The sequence below is a fragment of the Diaporthe batatas genome (genome assembly GCF_019321695.1).
Source record: "Diaporthe batatas strain CRI 302-4 chromosome Unknown Contig00010, whole genome shotgun sequence".
Classification (NCBI taxonomy): domain Eukaryota; kingdom Fungi; phylum Ascomycota; class Sordariomycetes; order Diaporthales; family Diaporthaceae; genus Diaporthe; species Diaporthe batatas.
Window position 1 is genome coordinate 1,325,311 of NW_025408557.1, and position 17,400 is coordinate 1,342,710.

Below are 17,400 nucleotides of genomic sequence, written 5' to 3' on the forward strand. Positions count from 1 at the left end.
GCTCCGCAGCATTTAGTGTGGTCGCGGACGACGAACCCGTTCTTGACAGCAAACCGAACACAAGCAGCCGGCAATGGGGCACGAGAAGTGCAAGCAATCCACCAGGTCCAATGTTTTTTTGGCCTGGCCCGGGTTCCCGGTGTCCCCTGTCGTTTCATGGAGCCCAGATTCTGTGAACCACTCGACAGTGGAACCAGCAGTATGAAGCCCCTATTAGAGGACGCCCTACTGTCCACTCTCAGCTGGGTGCTGAGCGGGTGATGGTTTCAACCCTCCTCACAGGAACTTGCCCTCTGACCACAGTGCCTGCACCGACTTCTGCTGACAGCGCTGATCAATTACGTTGAAGAGCGCCGCTGGGGGAAGAATTCCGACTGAGGAACAAATTTGAGCCTCCAACAAAGCATCGGCGAAGGCCCGTCTCGCAATAGGCCGGACGAGGTCTGGCGTTTCCTCTGCTCACGCTTTGGTCCATCGCATACTGGATATTGGTTGCGCGCGATCGGTTCGAGCTCTCACTGGCCCCGAGCCTGCGACTGTACGGAGTACAGCGAGTAGTCTGGTTCGCGGGACTTCTCACATCATCGCGGACCCTCCCCCCGCCCCGGCCACCACCGGGGTTCGCAGAGCCTGAACGGCACATTTTCACGACGATCACGGTCTCGCCCCAGGAGACATATCACGGGCCCTTTTTGGTTGTCCCTCTGTTGTTTCCACTCGCCTGTTCAAGCACTGACTCACTGCGCGACCTGTCACTATCACATGGGCAACCGCGGTCTCTAAAAGACGCGTTAGCCTATCCACAAGCAGTGCCGTACGGACTCGTGGGCTGCCTGCAACTAGGTGTTCTCTGGGGAAATTATCCATTACCTAGCCGCCCAAAATAGTAAGACGAGGTGTTTGACAGCAGTGCCATCAGCCTTGCGTGGCGCGATTGGGGGTGGCATTGGCTATTTGCACACAATTTCGATAATTTCCGGCTGCACACACCTTCGAGCTCGCTTGGTACGCGCCTGAATCAGCGAGACAGGCGGCAGCCCTCACCAGTGGCCGCACCCTTGCCCGGCGATATCCTCAACACACGAGCTAGAACGACACCACCACCGCTCTGCCATACACGGCCCAATCAGCGCCAGGCCGTCTTGACTATTGCCAGCTGGGGCTGCAAGGAGGTGATGGTTGTACTGCTGTGCCGCCTCGCTTCTGCATACCTCGACCACACGGCCTTCGAGAAGCATTTGGCCTCCTTCTTGGCTTCGGGTTCCTGCTCCTAGTCGGGCAGAGCAACGGCCAGAGAGAGAGCTGCCGGCTCGGCCGCGCAACAGCGCCGTTGTCTTTGCTTCGTGGAAGGGACACGCGAGGACCACATTTTCCGCCTCACCCACTACCACTGCTACTAGGTACTCCTGTCTTCCGTAGTGACTCTTGTCAGGACGGGATACCCCAGTGCTTGGGTTGCAAACTCTCGAGGTTGCATCAGGAACAGCGGATTGGGACTTCGGCATCCTCCAAGCACGCACTCCCTTGGGTGCCGATCTGTTTTAATTTCACCGTTCCAATTGAGCGGATCGGACAGTAAGTGCCCCAGTTTTGATCAATCCGCCTGGTTTATTCGCCAATGTCCCTCCCCTACCCCCTGACACTTTTGCGCGAGTTGCATAACAAGCCAGAATCCTTGATATCTTGGCCTGTCACTGTCCTTCCATTCATTCTTTTGAGCCCTCGCATTGTTTTGCGCCCCAATTGTGTTGACACGCGACGAGTGCTCCCTTTTTTTTGTTCCTTTTACATAGGGCCTCCGTCCCATCCCCATCCGACCACAATAACACTTCACCGCCGCACGAGTAGTTTTCTTTTTTTCCGTACCGTGCGGCCTTGGTACTAGTGGTAGTCATCCTGCATCTCAACAGACCACTTACGAGACGAGCAGGGCGTGCACCTCGTACAAGCGGTTGCACAGAGCGCGAAAAGCAGCATTCCCGTCTGGTCGGAAGCATCTCAGACTAGTGGAACGGGACAACCCTGGTTGTTGTTCGAGGACGTCTGCCCCGGCGGTCATCGAGCCGACCACCACACACCTTGTTCGCCCTGCCTCATATAGATTGCAGGAGAGATGCGGACAGCATTAGGAGGGTCTGGGGGGTACTGGTCCACCCAAAGTCAGCGGAGGGCCACCAAAAAAAGCATCAGCGAAGCCTGCCCCGAGTCATCTTACCAGGACCACACATCTGCTGCACACAAACATTACACACCTTTGACTTCTGACAACGAACACTTTGCCGATTTTCTCGAACCAGCCATTGATGGTCCCCCGTCGCCGGCCCGGATCAGAGCCCTGAGCAACAAGGTCAAGCAGGCATCAATCTCGGAACGACATGTGAGCCAGCAGACGACCTCATCTGGGTCATCATCTCTGCTCTCCCTCGGGTCGTTCGACCGACGACCATCCTGGGACATACCACTGGAGTCCTTCTCGCTATCGAGGAAGTCATCAACCCGCTCGACGACGAGCAGCATGCGAGAGCGTCCAGAGAGCGTCCAGGCAATTGGTAAGGCGATATTCAACCGCAAAACTAAACTCAGGAGAGAAAGTCTGGTCACATCGACAGACATGGCACCAGAAAATCCAGGCGAGCGTGCCCGGGCGCCTTCGGTCACCAAGGAGCACGCCCTATCCAGCATGAACATTTTCAATCGACGGAGGACGGTGCAAGCACCTGAGGAGGCATTGTCTCAGAAACGGCCGCAGATCTCAAGCCCTTTCAACTTCCAGCACGTCGCTCAGATACAGCGAGAGCAGGTCCCGAACTTGGAACGATCGAGTCAAGTGCCGCCGCGTAATGAGTGGTCGACTGCTCGTGCCTCCGGGGTACCAACCACGGGGCCGTCGAGGGGCATGCAGGCGGACGACTTGCGTGTGCCAAACTTCTCATCTAAAGCTAGTCGCCCACATGATGACGACGAAGTGGCACCGGATGTCGTGCCGCACCGGCGGGAGAACAGTATCGTTCGCCCACCAAGCTGGCACAAATCCCCTCCGAGGCCTATGGTCAAACATTCACGATCTCAGGATCATATCCCTGGCATTCCTCCGCCCCGGCCCCCAAGGTCGCCGACGGCCCTGGATCTGAACTTCGACCTGATGCCTCCCGTGCCTCCTCGCAGCTCCAGCCGGCCGTCAATTGGATCACTCCCGCGTCGCGACTCCGAAGCTCTTGGGAGCACAATGAACGACCGGGCGCAGGCGATGAGTGGGTTCCGATTCCCACCGCCACTTCCACTCCATATGGAAGCGAGCAGCCCACCGCCAACTTCGCAGGGGCCATCCAGCCCCACCGCTGGGGCGGAGCGTCGGTACTCTCGCATTTTCCTACCCTCGCCTACGGAGACTCCCAATTGGCCTCTGACATGCCCTCTCCACAATGCGAGTGTCTCGACATTCGAAGGTGGCTTGCCTGATGTGCCCGAGGAGGAGGAGCATCATGGGTTGCCTCGGAGATCACGAGCGAGTATCCGCAGCAACAACTCCTCGCTTAGGGGCTCGCAGTCGGTCCCGGCCTTGCGCAAGGCCTCGGTATCTGAATACAGCTCGCATGACCGTACTCTCAGTAGGGAATCCACGATATTCGGTCATTTCGACCTGGCCGCCGCCCAGCGAGCCGAGAGAGTGGCCATGGAGGAAGCGCAAGACGATTCAGACCCACTTCCGCGAGATATTTGGGAGGATGTCATCGATTATTGCTACGAACACGAGGCTGAGGCCGACTGTGACTACGACTGGGACCGGCCATCGATCGATATGGGCCGCGAACCGACGTTTCTATTTACCGAAGAAGAGACCGAACACGGCGCGTTCTTTCGTACAGCTTCCGACCATTTTGAAATCCCAGCCTTGAGCCCCTGTAGCCATCTTTCCGTGGGTAGCGCTCAAGACGCGCAAGAGGCCATAACCCCTACCATCTCGGCCAGCGGCACGAAGTCGCCTACGCGATCAAACTTCTCACTTCCCCGGCGGGATTGTGCTCAGCCACAGCGCTTGCTCCACGAGCGAACGACCTCGCAAATGTCCGCCTCCAAGGAGGGATATACTATTTCGCCATCGATGCTGATCCCGAATGATTACCAACAAGAAATGCTTGCTCACCAGAATGAGCGCTTCGAGGAGGCCGAAGGCTTGGGTCAGGCAGTGACGTGGGAGGAACCGACCATGACGGCGGAGGGTTCTAACCTATTCATCCCGATCAGGGCTAGCAGCTCGACCACCGCGAGCGCCATGTCATCGCGGTCCAACTTTGACCGGCATATCTCGACGACGTCTTCCACCAGTACCGACTATACGCGCATGACCATGAGCACCAGCTCGGTCAACATCGAGGATTATCTGCCCAAGGACGACGCGCCACGAGCCATTACGACTGACGACTCGGAAATCCCGCAAACAGCCGCCGCGGTGCCGAACCACGCCCGGTCTCAGAGCATCGCTGGCCTCCTGAACTCGATGGACTCGAGGCCCCTGACCCGGGGCAACCACAGCAGCGACCCGAACCTCGACAAGCTGCACTCTGCCAAGCGTCAGGTCGGCCGCGGCCGCTCCAGGACGCTGAGCGCCAGCCCTCCTCCTCCGGGCCAGTACGCCCTCTTCCCCAGGCCGGCGAACCTGAAATAAGGTCAACAACCGAGCTCAACTACCATCTTCAGACACCTGTCTGCACGCAGTTCAAGGTGTCCTATCTACACCCTCCCGACGATGTGTCATCTCGGACAACTCAAATCTCTTTTCTATATGTTTGCGTACCGGCGACCGGAGCTGTGCCGACTCGATACTTCACATGCCTGGAGAGGCTCATCACCATTTTCATTTTGTCTCTTTAGCATTTGGGATTTTCGCTCTGAACTCTGATTTGGGTCCAAGGAAGGGCCACTTTCGCCTGCTGGACCTCAGCAGGGACGCCTGGGTATTGCTTAAATATGGGGTGCTAAAGAAGGGCTCTGAGCTCCCCGGGTCAACACACGCTCTCGCGTACAACACACACCTTTTCCTTTTTTCTTTCCCCGTCTTGGCCCTTTCGGGTCATCTTCTACTGGGAATATCTCATGGCGCACACAAAACGGGAATTAATTTCTGGGCTTCTTGCATTCATGGACGGGCCAATTATAGACCAAAACATTATTCGGGTCGTACTGGGGGAATGATGTTCTGTACCGGGGCTTTGTTTTTTTCTCGTCCGCCATGGAGCAAGCAAGGGGTACTGGGGTCTTGGTTAACGCTTTTCTTTATTCAACTCGATGGCTTTTGACTGTCAGAAGCCATAACAGGGGCAAGTGAAGTGGCAAGGTTTGGGAATGTGGGGGGTGGGGGGGAGGGCGATCTCACTTCAGCCCGCCCGGCTTGTAAAATAGCCGGCGCGTGGCTGCAAACATAAGAAAAACTCCTATGGGGACTTAATAGTTACTGTGCTATTATCCTGTATACCTACTGTACTTGTACTCTAGCCGAGCCGGAAGAAAAAGGACGCGCGAGACAAAGTTTAAGTTAATACTACTGTGGTATCAGCCCTATGCAAATATCTTGTACCCTGACCGAATGCTGTATGGGATGGAGCAAAGGTTCGGACAGAGAGAGGAACAAGGACGAGCCACACCAACGAGTGATGTCTGCAGGACCTCTTTGAGGCTCTTCTGTGTGTGCTAGATGACTCGCATAAAAGGCTGGGTCAATGTCTCGGAAAGGATGATGATCAAGGGAGCACGATGTGTGACCGTTGTTTTTGTCAAGCCACAGTATCACGGCATCTGCTGCGGATCTGATAAGTGTGTCCCACGTGTTATATCGGTATCTGATTAATGGCCACGTGTTTGAAATCAGGTGATGTTGCCGTAGTGTCACGTCTTACCGAAGAATGTCGGCCATAGGGAGGGACAACGGCGTGTGTGGGTTGACGCTCAGGCCATGTTAGACGGACGGGTGCTGTGTGAAGCTGCTGTCGAGACTGGGAAGGTCGAGAGGAGACGATATTTGACTTGGCTGAACGGGCTGAGATTAGGGGTCGGGGCATCATGTTGAAATACCCATCTTCTTAGCTCCCCAAAATTCTGGAATAATGATATATGTGTCATGCATGGCAGGAGGACTGATGCCCCGCAGACACTGGTGGACAAACCAAGCATGATGGATTCTTGCTAGCCGTTGTCCAGGGTACTACCGTGATCTGCTCAACACCAGAAATGCCCCCCCCTCACATGGGAAGCAGAGCATTCCCGCTCTCAGTCAGAACCCAAAGCTGCCGCCACCAGCCCACAGCGCCGGCGACAAGCAGCACGTAATACGCAACAGACCACCCGGCCCCGAGCGGCACGGCGCCCCTCGCCCGGTCCCAGCCCTCGACGCGCCCCCAGACGCGGGGGAGGCCCATGCAGTTGCACAGGACGTGGATGCCAAAGACGGCGAGCACGGACCCGGAGCGCAGGAAGACGAAGGTGACGTACGCGCCGAACAGGGTCGTGTAGCCCAGCTGGAAGGCGGAGCGCAGCAGGGCCGCGGCGAGGGGCACGCCCGGGTGGGTCACGCGGAACTCGTAGAGGTGGTGGACGTGGGCGAGGCCGAAGACGAGCGGGGAGACGAAGATTGTCCTTGTGAGCGTCGTGCGCGCGAGGACCATCAGGGGCACCGAGGCGGAGCGGAAGAGGATCTCTTCTGTCAGGGGCCCCTGGGGTGATGGGTGAGTATATGCCAGGTGTCGTCTGGTGAATAAGGAGGAGGAGGAGGATGAGGAGGAGAAGAAGAAGAAGAAGAAGAAGACAACCTACAGCAACAAGATTCCTCCACGCGGTAATCTCACGCCACACGCGCCCAAGAGGCTCAAGCGCAAGCCAGTCCCTCCACCCGGCCTCGGCCACGAGGTACTCAAACAGCGGGCCGAGGAACAGCAGCGCCGTCAGGAGCAGCGCCCTGAGGGACTCGGCCAGCCCGGCGGGCCAGTAGCCCATCTCGTGCACGGCGGCGCCCACCCCGTGGCCGCCCACGCGCGTGAGGACCGCGAGGGTCGCCAGCGAGGTGAGGGCGCACGTGAGCGTGACGGAGGCGATGCGCGCGCGGATGACGTGCGGCGCGTCGCGGCTCAGGGTGGGCGAGGGCCGGGTCTTTGGGGAGAGGTAGAAGGGCGCCACGTAGAGGACTGTGTAGAGGACCTGGGAGGGCGGTTAGCCTGTGGGTAATATAGACAGATAGATAGACACGCAAGAGATTTTTGGCTCACGAGAAATGATACGGCCGTGGAGGTCGTGATGGGCGGTGGCGCCTCGGCTGGAGATGGTGGTGTCAGTATCGAGTGAGTCTTGAGGACGGTATTCCGTGGGGTTGTTGAAGTTCGATCCGTTCTACTCACCCTCCTTCTTGTGCAACATGTCCGTCAGATATTTGGCGATGGAAGGCATTTCGACACAGACAGAAAGGACAGCCCAGACCACCCTTGCTCAATCCACCTGGGCACTAATGCTGGAAGCTTTTGAAGCTTGGAATCTCCTGGGAAAGAAGGACTGTGTTGTTGCGAGTCGAAGGCGGGCCAGCATGAGAGAACAATGTTTACGGTTTTGCTTGTGTCGCCAGGTAGCCGCAAAGAGCCAAAGGCTGACGTGCCATTCCTTAGGCCAACCCCACCCGTGGACCCAATCCAGCGCAGGCCGGCCAACGGCCCTCAAGGTGTAAGTTATACCAGCGGAAACATCTCTTTGAGGGCCTTTTTTTTTTTCTATAAAATTAGTACTTCATCCGTCCAGTCATCACACACATATGTGGCGATGCGTGGCGGGCAGCGCCGCGGCACGTGGTGTGAGGCTACTGCAGGTCCATCGAATGACATTGTATTACCACCGTTGCGTATAGTCTATACAGTCATGAAAGTTGCTCTGTTACCAGTCGGCCAAAACAAGGTGTGCCCGCGCCCCGTCCCTATCCCAACGCAATGCATGGCTCGCTATAAACAAACAACCATGAGATCGTCACACAACAACCCCCAACCCGCAGATGCCCCGACCAAGGGCCACTTCTCCGTACCACAAGCCTCATCCCCTGGGGCCCCGCCGGCTCATACCTCCTCGCCCGGGACGGCCTCGTACGCGCCCCTCCTCGCGCCAATCATCTGCATGAGGCTCGGCGTCTCGTACATGGCCGCGTAGTTGACGGTCTGCCCGCTGAGCATGGCAGTGCCGTTCTCGCGCTGCCCAAGCATCGGCGCCGAGTCGCACCAGAAGTCCTTACAGTTCGTGATGCAGCCCCGGTTGTAAGGGTTCTTGCCCTTGCGCCTCTTGTTCTTGCCGCCGGCCGCCGCGCCGCGGCCCGTAGCCGTCTCGACAAAGGCGTCCACGCCCAGGAGCTTGCTCATGCTCTTGAAGAAGCCGCCCGCCCCGTGCCTGTGCCCGTGCCCGTGCCCGTGCCCTGCTGCTTCCGACTGCGCCGCCGCCCCGGATGGTGGCACCGCGTCGGGGTGTGTGGGGTCGAGAGGCGCGCCGGTCGAGGTGAAGGCCGACGTGAGCGAGCTGGCGGCCACGTGGTTAACGCCGAACATGTTCTCGTACGTGGTCATCGCCCTGGCGACCTGTATGAACTGCACAAACAGGAGCATGCCCACCCATGTGAGCTGTAGGTTGGCCCAGAAGCCGAGCAGGACGGTATATGTGTCGGTGTTGATGATCTGGCAAATAGTGGGCCCAAAGATGTTGCACTGGTCGGATGCAGAACCCATAGAAGCGGTGTAGTAGTAGTAAAGAACACCATCGAGCATGAAGATTGCCAGGGTCAGGTTGATGAGGTAGAGGAAGAAGTGCCGGTGGTTGTTGACGCCCACGCAGTTGTAGACCCACGGGCAGTGACTAGGATTCCGGGTTAGTCGATCAACCCAACGGTCATTTAAATAAATGCTCTCGACACTGTCACTCACTGATCATGCCGCGCGACACACCGCTGACACCGCCGGCAGTGCTTGCTCCTCAGTGGCGTCCGGATCATGCACTGTACACAGAAGTTTGCCTCGTCGTATTTCCAGAGGCCAATCAACTCGTCGATGACGGCCTTCTGCTCAGCAATACCATTCATCTTGGGCACGAAACCAGGGTCGAAGACCATGCAGCAGTAGTAGAACCATGCGCAGAACCCAAGAAGGCCGGCGAGACACAGGTTCATCAGCAGGTGGCGGTGCTCAGCATCTGCGCAAGTCAGCTCTTGTCACATGACCAGCAACAACAAGGCAAGGGGATCCTGACGCACCAGCTCTGAATGTCGTGGCGGGCAGGACCGTGAGGAACCACCTCAGGGACACTAGGAACAGAGACGCAGAGAAGATGCCCGCCATCCAGGGCGTCCTCTGGAACTGGCGCATATCCGGTGGCGCAAAGGTCAGGACCCGTTTTGCGACCTCCTGCAGTACGTATCCAACAGCCAACGCGATGGGCACCCCGGCGAAGACGGGGAAGGCGGCCATGATGGCAAGCATGCTCCATACCATGACCAGGGGGAAGAGGAAGGTGAACTTGGTGACAAACCCCCTCCTGTCCTTGACCAGGTAGCTGGCGCCGGGGAAGCTCGGGGTGATCAGGTGGCCGTCCTCGTCGTAGCCGCACTCCTTGAGGGCCCGGTGCCAGGCGGGCAGCGTCTTGAGCTCCTCGGCCGTGATGGCCGGGGTCTTGCCGGTCTCTGTCTTGGCGAAGCGGTCGGCGCCGTACTCGATGAGCTTCTGCACGCAGCCGGGGCTGCCCTTGACCAGGGCCCAGTGCAGCGCGGTGAAGCCGGACTCGTCCTTGGCGTGCACGCTGGCGCCCCAGCGCAGGTAGAGGTCGACGCAGGCGGGGAAGCCCTTGTAGGCGGCCCACATCAGGCCGGTGTGCCCGTAGCTATCGAGGACGTCGACGGGGATGCCGGTGTGCAGGAGGAGGGTGAGGAGCAGGACGTTGCCGTTGAAGGTGCTTATGTGCAACGTGTTGTAGCCCTGGGCGTCGGTGACCAAGGGGTCGGCGCCGTGCTGCAGCAGCAGGTGGACGGTGTAGTAGTGGCAGCGCTGTGCCGCCCACTGCAGGGGCGTCGCGACCGACTCTCCTCCCTTCTTGTTCATGGGCGCGCCCCTGTCGATGAGGAACTTGCACATGGCGTACTGGTTATTGATGGCGGCCCACTGGGAAGAGTCGAACACGTCAGCTCAAGAGAAACAACACAGAGCACTGGCTGGCTGGCTGGCATACGTACGTGCAGTGCAGTGATGCCCTCGTCATCCGCGTAGGTGGCATCGTACTCCTTGGTCTCGAACAGCGCCTCCATGGCCGGTATATCACCAATCCTGGCGATCTGCATTATATCCGTGTCCACCTCGCCATCACCACCACCCTTGCCCCCGTTCGCAGCAGCGCCTCCACTGCCATTGTTGTTGTTGTTGCCGTTGGGCAAGCTCCCCAGTTCCAGGTCCGAGCTGACCTGGGCGTCGACCTTTGCGCCCTTGGACGTCGGCTGGATGGGCGCGCCGGAGCTGTGGGTTTCCTTGCTGGCCATGACGGCCGTTCGATGGTCGGGTCTGGGCTCGTGGAGTGCCCGTGTCGCCAGCCAGTGTGTAATGGGGTGTTGAGCGCAGCTGAGGAATCGGTTTCACAGCAATCCGGTCGGGGGTGGCGGACCGGTCCAAGCGAGCGAGGCCAAGGATATCTCGGGACGGGCAATGCGCAACGGTCGGTCGGTCGGTACTTTACTTCGCAGTGTGGTGTACGTTACAGAATGCTCATGCTAGGAGATGGGAAACCACAATATCATTACACATTCAAGTCAGTGAGCCATTGGAACGAGCACATGCAGTCATAGGAAAAGAGGCTGATGGGTGGGTAAGCCGGAATTTGAGAAAAAAGAAGTACCAAGGAGGGCGCTGGGAAGGATGGCAGTGCATGCAAGAACACCCATGCTCGGTTGCCCGACAGAGCGAGCGATCTGCAGGCCAACAACCAGTACTGCGGTACATGTACTGGTCGGATTATGCGTGCCGGCAGCAGGGCGCTTTTAGTATAGATGTTAGTACCCCGATCCCTGCAGCTAAAACAGCCCGACTTTCCCATGTCCTGTCAGTCAGTGTCTTGGTCTCTTGTTTATCGGTATCGAACCCGTATCGATAGCAGCCCGGGGACTCGTCCAGCTGTCATGTCGAGTCGAGGGCTCTCGGGTGCAGGCTCGTGAACATACGACCAAACATACGACCGCACCAACCGGAAGCTCTGACTTCCACCACGGTCTGATCAGTGCCAGTGGGGAACCAACTCTGTGTATTTATCTTGGTCGCCAGTCACTCCCCAACACAACCTCGACCACGTCTCAGCCTCAGCCTCCGTCCGCCCTCCCACCTCACCTGCCCCGCGGCGGGCTCAAGCATCAAGTGCGAAGCACACAGCACAGAGGAAAAGACAGGTCTCACCAATCCCAACCACCCTGCCCACCATGGACGCACTCAAGGACTTTGTCGAGCTCATCATGACGCCCTCGGCGCCCGTCTTCGTCGTCGGCGCGCTCGTGATCCTCCTCGTGCCCATCCTCATGCACCTCTGGGTGACCAAGTCGACGACCTACACCGTCCTCCCGTCGGTGCTCCTCACAGGGCCCTCAGGCGCGGGCAAGACGGCCCTGCACACCCTCCTGGAGCGCCGCCTCTCGCCCTCCGAGACCCACACCTCGCAGACCTGGTCCGCGGTGGAGCTCGCCGTGAGCGAGGACGGCGCCTCCTCCTCCTTCCGCGACGACCTCGACGCCGGCGGCGCGACCGCCTCCAAGTTCCTGCTGGTCGACACCCCCGGCCACGGCAAGCTGCGCCACTACGCCCACGGCCGCCTCACCCTCGAGGGCACGCAGTCCACCCGCCTCAGGGCCGTCGTCTTCGTCGTCGACGCCGCCGCCCTCGCAGAGCCCGACGTCCTGGCCGACACCGCCTCCTACCTGTACGAGGTGCTGCTCGCCCTGCAGCGCCGCATGGCCAACACCAAGACCAGCAAGGCCCCCTACGCCATCCCCCTGCTCGTCGCCGCCAACAAGACCGACCTGTTCACCGCCCTGCCCGCGAGGCTCGTGCGCACGAGCCTCGAGAAGGAGCTGGGCCGCATACGCCGCACCCGCAGCAAGGGGCTGCTCGACTCGGGCGCCGATGCCTCGGGGGACCTTGGCGCTGGCGGCGACGATTCCGACGACTGGCTGGGCGAGTATGGCAGCGCCGACTTCAAGTTCGACCAGATGCGCGAGTTCGATACCGAGGTTGATGTTATCAGCGGAAATATCACCGGCGACGGCCCGGGTGTGGACGCGTGGTGGACCTGGATCGGGAGCAGGATATCTGTCTGGCAGGGGGACCGGAAGCATGCCAAGAACTAGGCACTATATATACTGTTCTGTTCTCTAATTAATGATAATTTCTACCACCTTACCACGCTCAAGACCACATGCGCAAATCTCGGATGGGCATGTTCAGATCTTCACACTTCGCAATGCTGTCTACTCGTTTGGTGCTCAGTTTAGTTGGGTATTATTCCCACAAAAATGTGGAACTATGGCAAATGCGTGCCATCTCTGGAGCCTCGATGAATAATGGCGCCATTCTGCATGGTTGAATCTAGACTTTCTGGTCTATATCTTTCCCTTTCCCGAGCCCATAGATGTTGAGTCTAGGCCAACCGACGCCGACACTGCCCAGTGTCTCATGAATAAGTCTGTTTGCTGTGGACAACACGAATAACCCCCAAGACCCGTCCCCAAAACCCCTGTGATAAACGCCCATGTACGATGCATGCTAGTATAAAACCCGGAAACCATCAGTCAGTCAGTCAGTCAGTCAGTCAATCAAGCAGGACTCCCGTTGGCCGGGGTCCTCTTGGACTGCTTCACCATGTGCGTCAGGAGGTCGACCTTGGTGACCACGGCGACCGGCTTCTTGCCCTCTCCGTTGTCCTTGTCCTCGGTGACGACCGCGGCGCTGTTGTACTCGAGGAACTTGCTGAGGATGGTGAGGGGCGTGTCCAGCGTGATCTCGACAAAGTGCCGCTTCTGCTTCTTGCTCTTGCTCGCGGCCTCCTCGGCCGTCAGGATGTCCCTGGCGTCCGTGACCACCTCGTCGATCCTGCTGAAGTCGAACATGACGTCCTTGACCAGGCTGGTCGCCGTGGCCCGCCCGCTCGAGATGTACGACAGCAGGTTGCCCAGCGTCACCAGGCCGACGAGCTTGCCGCCCGTGGGCGACAGGACGGGCAGCTGGTCGAATCCCTTGTCGCGCATCGTCTCGATGGCGTCCGCGCAGGCCTGCGTGCTGAGGACGCTGGTCACGGGCTTGAGCCTGAGGGACCTGATGGTCTCGCCGCCGTAGGGGTCGCTGGCCCTCCTCTTCTTCTGCGCGGCAGCCTCGACCTCGGCGCCGTTGACGGACGGCAGGAGGTCGTTGGCGGCCAGCCAGTCATCGTCTGCGAACTTGGACAGGTAGCTCCTGATGCTGTCCGGGAGGACCACGACCACGGTGTCCCTCTCATCAAGGTTCAGGTCCTGCACGGCGCGCACCATGGCCGCCATGGCAGATCCGGAGGACCCACCAACGAGCAGGCCCTCCTCGGCGATCAGCCTGCGCGCGTACATGAACGACTCGCGGTCCTCGGTCTTGTACCACTTGTCGACAATCTCGCGGTCCAGCACGTCGGGGATGAAATCGTAGCCGATACCCTCCACCTTGTACGAGACGTTGGCGAGCTCGCCCTGGTTGAGGGCCTCGGGCAGGGCGAGGATGCTGCCGAAGGGGTCGGCAGCGATAATTTTGACGTCCTTGTTGTGCTTCCTAATACCCTTGGCAATACCGCTGATGGTGCCGCCTGTTCCCGCACCCGCGACGATGGCGGTGACCTTGCCGTGGGTCTGCTCCCAGATCTCCTCGGCGGTGCCAAACTCGTGAGCGCGCGGGTTGTCGAGGTTGGTGTACTGGTCCAGGATGTGGGCACGGGGGATCTCCTTCTGCAGCCTCCTCGCGACGCCGATGTGCGACTCGGGGCTGTCCCAGGCGGCCTGGGTGGGCGTGCGGATGATGGTGGCGCCGAGGGCGCGCAGGACCGAGACCTTCTCGGCGGACATCTTCTCCGGGAGGGTGATGATGGTCTTGTAGCCCTTGATGGCCCCGACGAGGGCGAGACCGATTCCGCTGCAACCCAAGACACAGTCAGCATGGCAGGCAGATACGGCCGTGCGTGCTCGAGGCCGGTAGGAACAATGGACTTACGTGTTTCCACTGGTGGGCTCGATCAGGGTGTCGCCGGGCTTTATCCTGCCGCTCTTCTCGGCCTCCTCGATCATGCGGAGGGCTATGCGGTCCTTGACACTGCCACCGGCGTTGACGAGCTCAACTTTTGCGTAGACGTTTGCCTTGATGCCCAGGGACTGTGGGATCTTGTTCAACCGCACCAGCGGGGTGTGGCCGATCAGCTTGGTCGCATCCGCGACTCCGATCTCCTCGCTGCTGCCCTTGCCCAGGGCCTTCAGCAACGGCTCAGCAATGCTGGAAAGACCACCATTCGTGGTGGTTCCGTTGGTGGTTGCCATGTTGCGGATGGTCGGTCAGAGGTGAGTTGCTGGTGGGAGGGCGGTTTGCTTGGAGAGAAGATGAGAAGAGGGAGACGGAGAGGGAGAGCGAGGGGAGAAAAGAAGAGAAAAGAACTTGGGAATCCCGTGGGTCGAGCTGCTAGTCAGTATATATGGTCTGTTACATAACAGGAGCAGGGCAGTAAGCCGCGAGGGTGAAATCTCAGCAGCAGAGATGGGACGTTGGCATGGGAAGACATGGCTCAAGTTTGCCCCGCGGCGAGACCGAGCGACGGCTAGCAGCGGGACGGCCAGACAATACTGTACTGGCCTCAAGCTGGTCTGGGCGGGCACTCGAGACACATCGCATCTGCTGTGTGTACCGAGTACAATGGCAGCTCTTTCAACTTTTCACCCCGAGATTGCGTGACCGTGTTCAGGTTCGTCAACGTTGGTCATACCACATTGTCTCGCTACGGAGTAGTCTACCTCGACCAAGCCTCCCTCAGGTGTGGTGGAAGCAGCGGGGACTGCCCCTCCAAGGTCCCGTCCAACAAATCACCCCGGGCGCCATGCCACACTGTCTGCTGTGATTCGACAGCCCTTGGTCCCGTCTTTGCATGTGACAGAAGGCGACTTGCACTTCGACCACATACAAATGCATGTACCACAAAGACGTCAAATCTCATCCGCAACTTTTGAAGGCAGCACATCTCTGTGGCTGACCGACAGATGGCTCTCACAACATCCTCCTCGCAGACCATTGCCGTCTATTACTCAGACCTTCAAGGTCCTCACCCGCCTTCGTCCTGGACCAGGTTCCAGAACCGAGTCCCTGGAATCCGATTCGCTGGAGCTAGATAGACAGTCTCTGATGCCGACCACTTGGGAACTGTGAAACCGTTATACTTCCATCGGCGACCAAGGCCTTCAAAGAAGTAGGAAATGACCATGATCAGGACACCAGTGACCTGCAGCATCCGTTGGTCCACGAGCCACATTCACAGGCGCTGCCACTTGGTTGTTTCATTTCTAATCCCCATACGAACAAAACATATAGGGCGCCTTCATGCAGTGGGACATACAAGCACTTGCCAGATTTAGAAGTTCAAAATGATCCAATGACCTGCGCAACGCTCAACACAACTTGGGCAACGGTCAAGACCAAGATGACTGTCCCGAATCTGATTTCGTGAGGCCCCGTATCAGTACATATCCACTGGCGGTGATGGATAACATGGAACAGAGAATGAGGCACTGGTTTGAGATCTCACAGAAATGTCCAATATTGCACCGTGTCCCTCCTGTCCCTGAAAAGGACCCAAAAGTTCCAGGGCCGTGCCTTTTGTAGATGCGCGTCGAGCGCAAGAATGCGTGGCCAGAGGTTGCTGAATTCCGTCTGATTCCATTGCGAAGCATTTCTGTCCATCAGGACCCGGATTTGATCGTCATATATGCTTCTATAGCCAACATCCAGCGAGCCTCTTCTTCGCCCATGGTTGGTGTCCTTGAGAGTCTCCAGTGTGCGGTTTCTGAAGCGGCGTGCCGTACAGGACAGGCACCGGCACCAGTAGTGCAGGCCAACTACCCATGCCAGGATCTCATGCAGCCTCGACTCCGATGATGGGTTGAAGAGAGTCGCATAGGAGCATTCTATCTCATCTATCAGGTCCGCGGAGAAACCCATGAGGGAGAGCACATGATCGGCACCTCCCTGTAGCGCGCAAGGCAGAGCGAATATCTCAAGGTAATATGATTCAGCTCGTCTGGATAGGAGCATGTGGCGTGAAATGTTTTGTGTCCATGCGATCTCGACACGGCTGTATGTTGAGAGGTTGGTGGCATTGAGCCTCTTGGGATCAATGGTAAGAGATTCCAATAGGTTCTCGTAAGAATGCAGCGGGAATGAATCTGACATCTCAGCACCCGTGATAATTTGGACCGACGCAACATCATCATCGCCATCATTGCCAGAAGCCATAGTTCCCTCCCGAGGATTTGGAAGGAGTCCACTCGTCGATATGAGCGTGCCAACAGACTGCTCAAAGGCTTTGGATTCGGAGTAGGCCTGGTCTGTACTCACACAGTACGCATGGACGATGCGGCGGTGATCTTGACTTGCTGGGACAAAATATGACTGTGAAAGCAGCCAAGTCCCTAAGATCAGCAGAACAGAGTCTCTCACAGCTGATTCTCGTGAAGACGAATCAGCGCTAGTGTCTTTGAAATAGTAATGATCTCGACTTTTGACCAGGCTTTTTATGTAGCCTCGGATGCTTGAATCTGTTGGGGCCGTCTGTCCCGTCGGAACACCTGGAATAGTTCTATCATTAGGGACTTCTGGATGTGGTTCCATCCAATCAATGGTTGAGCAACGGGAGGAAAACCCCACTTTGCGATTCACTGGCTGAAGTACGAAAGTGTGAGATGGTACTCGTACCTCGGAAGTGACGCACGACTTCGACGAAGAAGCACAGAAACTCCTGCAGTTCACCTCGGCCCGTCCACGATGTCATAATATGCTCGATATAAGGCTTTGTTATCTGCTTTTGACCCCCATCACCTGCGTGGAATCCTAGTGCCTGCCGTAGATCTGATTGTACAACTTCCATCTCGTGTGTTCGTGTCCGGCCTAGTCATCAATTCGCTGCCATATGGTGAGGGAGCAGAGCTCTATGGCTTGATCGCATCACAGACTCCATCTCATGAAGATGGAGGCCAGAGAGGCTTTTTGTTGGCCCAGTTGCATTGCCACCCATCAGGATCTGCGGCTGACATGCATGCATTAGTCGAGCTGAGGTGTGCCATGGATCGTTGCGCAGGATCAGGTATAATAACTA

General features: G+C 58.0%; 5 protein-coding genes across 5 annotated transcripts; 2 read left to right on the plus strand and 3 right to left on the minus strand.

The window, feature by feature from the left end:
• Positions 1 to 1,656: 1,656 nt before the first annotated feature.
• On the plus strand, positions 1,657 to 5,345 carry KVR01_008572 (uncharacterized protein). Its single transcript, XM_044781279.1, has one exon. The coding sequence runs from the start codon at positions 2,114 to 2,116 to the stop codon at positions 4,664 to 4,666; it is 2,553 nt and encodes an 850-aa protein (XP_044642339.1). The 5' UTR covers positions 1,657 to 2,113; the 3' UTR covers positions 4,667 to 5,345.
• Positions 5,346 to 5,365: 20 nt separating this feature from the next.
• On the minus strand, positions 5,366 to 7,716 carry KVR01_008416 (CAAX prenyl protease). The gene is made up of 4 exons (XM_044787409.1): positions 7,386 to 7,716; positions 7,257 to 7,303; positions 6,808 to 7,188; positions 5,366 to 6,707 (listed from the first exon to the last, which is right to left on the minus strand). Exons 1-4 carry the CDS (start codon positions 7,432 to 7,434, stop codon positions 6,237 to 6,239), a joined length of 948 nt encoding a protein of 315 aa, XP_044642183.1. The 5' UTR covers positions 7,435 to 7,716; the 3' UTR covers positions 5,366 to 6,236.
• Positions 7,717 to 7,845: 129 nt separating this feature from the next.
• On the minus strand, positions 7,846 to 11,005 carry KVR01_008467 (uncharacterized protein). Its single transcript, XM_044787711.1, has 4 exons — positions 10,235 to 11,005; positions 9,263 to 10,163; positions 8,937 to 9,201; positions 7,846 to 8,868 (listed from the first exon to the last, which is right to left on the minus strand). The coding sequence occupies exons 1-4, from the start codon at positions 10,532 to 10,534 to the stop codon at positions 8,085 to 8,087; spliced, it is 2,250 nt and encodes a 749-aa protein (XP_044642234.1). The 5' UTR covers positions 10,535 to 11,005; the 3' UTR covers positions 7,846 to 8,084.
• A 71-nt stretch (positions 11,006 to 11,076) lies between these two features.
• Positions 11,077 to 17,232, minus strand: KVR01_008797 (cystathionine beta-synthase CYS4). The gene is made up of 3 exons (XM_044782474.1): positions 15,835 to 17,232; positions 14,262 to 15,744; positions 11,077 to 14,183 (listed from the first exon to the last, which is right to left on the minus strand). Exons 2-3 carry the CDS (start codon positions 14,579 to 14,581, stop codon positions 12,848 to 12,850), a joined length of 1,656 nt encoding a protein of 551 aa, XP_044642564.1. The 5' UTR covers positions 14,582 to 15,744; positions 15,835 to 17,232; the 3' UTR covers positions 11,077 to 12,847.
• KVR01_008793 (Signal recognition particle receptor subunit beta) lies at positions 11,462 to 12,382 on the plus strand (the record flags this gene model as incomplete). Its single annotated transcript, XM_044783176.1, has 1 exon — positions 11,462 to 12,382. The coding sequence occupies one exon, from the start codon at positions 11,462 to 11,464 to the stop codon at positions 12,380 to 12,382; it is 921 nt and encodes a 306-aa protein (XP_044642560.1).
• Positions 17,233 to 17,400: the final 168 nt, after the last annotated feature.